At 42.8% G+C, this 1,945-nt stretch overlaps 1 protein-coding gene across 1 annotated transcript; it reads left to right on the top strand.

The window, feature by feature from the left end:
* The first annotated feature begins 240 nt into the window (after positions 1–240).
* Positions 241–1,275, top strand: LOC122676779 (endogenous retrovirus group PABLB member 1 Env polyprotein-like). Its single transcript, XM_043876358.1, has one exon. The coding sequence runs from the start codon at positions 241–243 to the stop codon at positions 1,273–1,275; it is 1,035 nt and encodes a 344-aa protein (XP_043732293.1).
* Positions 1,276–1,945: the final 670 nt, after the last annotated feature.

Genomic DNA, 1,945 nt, shown 5'->3' on the forward strand with positions numbered 1-1,945 from the left:
TCAAATTTCCAGCAGAAAGCCGATGGTCTTGTGGAAAGACCCGCTGGATAATAACTGGCATGGCCCAGATCCCGTGTTAATTTGGGGGAGGGGTCATGTATGTGTTTTTCCACAGGATGCCGAAGCACCGCGCTGGCTCCCGGAAAGGCTGGTACGCCAGACGGAGGAGATCACTGAATCAGCAATTAGGTCGGCTGACTTTACAGCAGAGGAATCTTCTCCCGACAAATCAGCAGATGCATGAGTGTTAATGCATACTTATATTACGAAAATAGATCTGTTTCTTCTCCCAATGATTTTAATCGATTTGAGGGTGACTACTACCAAGTTTGGGACGAATATTTCTGGATGACCCCTGAAAAAGGACAGCTACTGACCCCTGCTGACATTTGCTGGGAGCAAAAGACTCATGTACCAACATTTGGAGGCCGAGAATTTCCAGGATATCACATGAAACATATGGGACTATTGCCTACCCACAAATGTAAGACTGTAATGGATGTAACGTTTATTGTCAACAAGTCTGTTATTTGGCCAGGGACAGATTGGGAAAATAGCCCTGGTATAAGATGGGTAACCCCAAATAACACTCGATGGATTTGTGGATACAACCTTTGGCCCTGGCTCCCTGTAGGATGGGTGGGGAGATGTACCCTAGGGTTTGTGTTTGCCCCTGGGAGAATTCATAAGCAAAAAATTAGTCAACCTGTTAATTTACCTTATGTTAAAGCCCGGTGGTCACGCTCTGTTTTTCATTGGTATGATTATTTAGCCTCAATTTTTGTGCCCTCTTTAGGAGCCACTGATATTATGCTCAGGGTAGAGGCTTTGAACAATTTTACAAAACAAGCTTTGACAGATACTAGAAGAGCTTTAGAGGCTCTTAATGAAGAACAAAAACAGATGAGAAAAGCCGTTCTACAAAATCGTATGGCTCTGGATATTCTAACAGCCTCTCAAGGGGGAACATGTGCCTTAATAAAAATGGAGTGTTGTGTATATATTCCTGATTATTCCTCAAATGTTTCTGATGCTTTAGAAGATATGAAACAACAAGTAGCCGCTATGGATTTTTCTGACTCCAGCATTTGGAGTCAGATATCTGCCTGGTTTCATAGTGGTTGGTGGAAATCTATAATTTTCATCATTATATGCATATTGTTATTGCTGTGTTTTGGCCCTTGCATTTGTCAATGCATATCTGAGATGATAAATAAAAGATTGCTGATGTTCTCCCGTTTGCAAACGCGGCCATTTCCTTCGAGGGAGATATAATGGCCATTAGTCAAAAGAAAAGGGGGAGATGCGGGGAGCCGGCCTGACTGCTCAGGCCCCTTCTCGGCCCTGAGAGAGATCAAAAGGTCCCTCTCTGTCCCGCCACCCCTGATTTGTTAAAGTGCAAATTGGCCTTTCTCACCTCCCTCAAGGAAATCGCTGCAGCCACCATTTGCCTATTTTCCTGACTCTGATAAGATTATCGGGCTCCTGTGAATGGCTTATGTCTAGGTAGTCTTTACCTGATTGTAAGATGCTGGTGCCATGCTCTGCTGGAGTTAAGATAAACTCCTAAAACTAGTATCTGCAGTTCTGCACGTATACAAGTCTTTGATCTAAAATTTGGTGAATCCTGTTAGTATATATATGTATGTTACACCTCAATAAAGTCGTCGGAATCAGTCACAAGCTGACTCCGTCCCTCTCAACCCCATCTTTCTTAGTCTTTTATTTCTCAGGTGCACTGGTGATTGCGTCCTTGACCTGTTCATCTAGCCGGCAGGCCCGGCAAAGTTGTAAGGGAGGCTGTGAGCTATAGAGACTTAACTATACAACCATGTCTAAGCTGTAACTTCCTTACTTGGAAAGGAAATGTATTTTAGTTATTATTGCTTCATAATAAATAATTCTAAATTTTGTGGCATGAAACATCATTTTATTATGCTCGCAG

The sequence above is a fragment of the Cervus elaphus genome, chromosome 20 (genome assembly GCF_910594005.1).
Source record: "Cervus elaphus chromosome 20, mCerEla1.1, whole genome shotgun sequence".
Taxonomy (NCBI): Eukaryota; Metazoa; Chordata; class Mammalia; order Artiodactyla; family Cervidae; genus Cervus; species Cervus elaphus.

Coding starts and splice junctions, on each gene's coding strand:
- LOC122676779 (XM_043876358.1), top strand. CDS start 241: ATGAGTGTTAATGCATACTTATATTACGAAAATAGATCTGTTTCTTCT.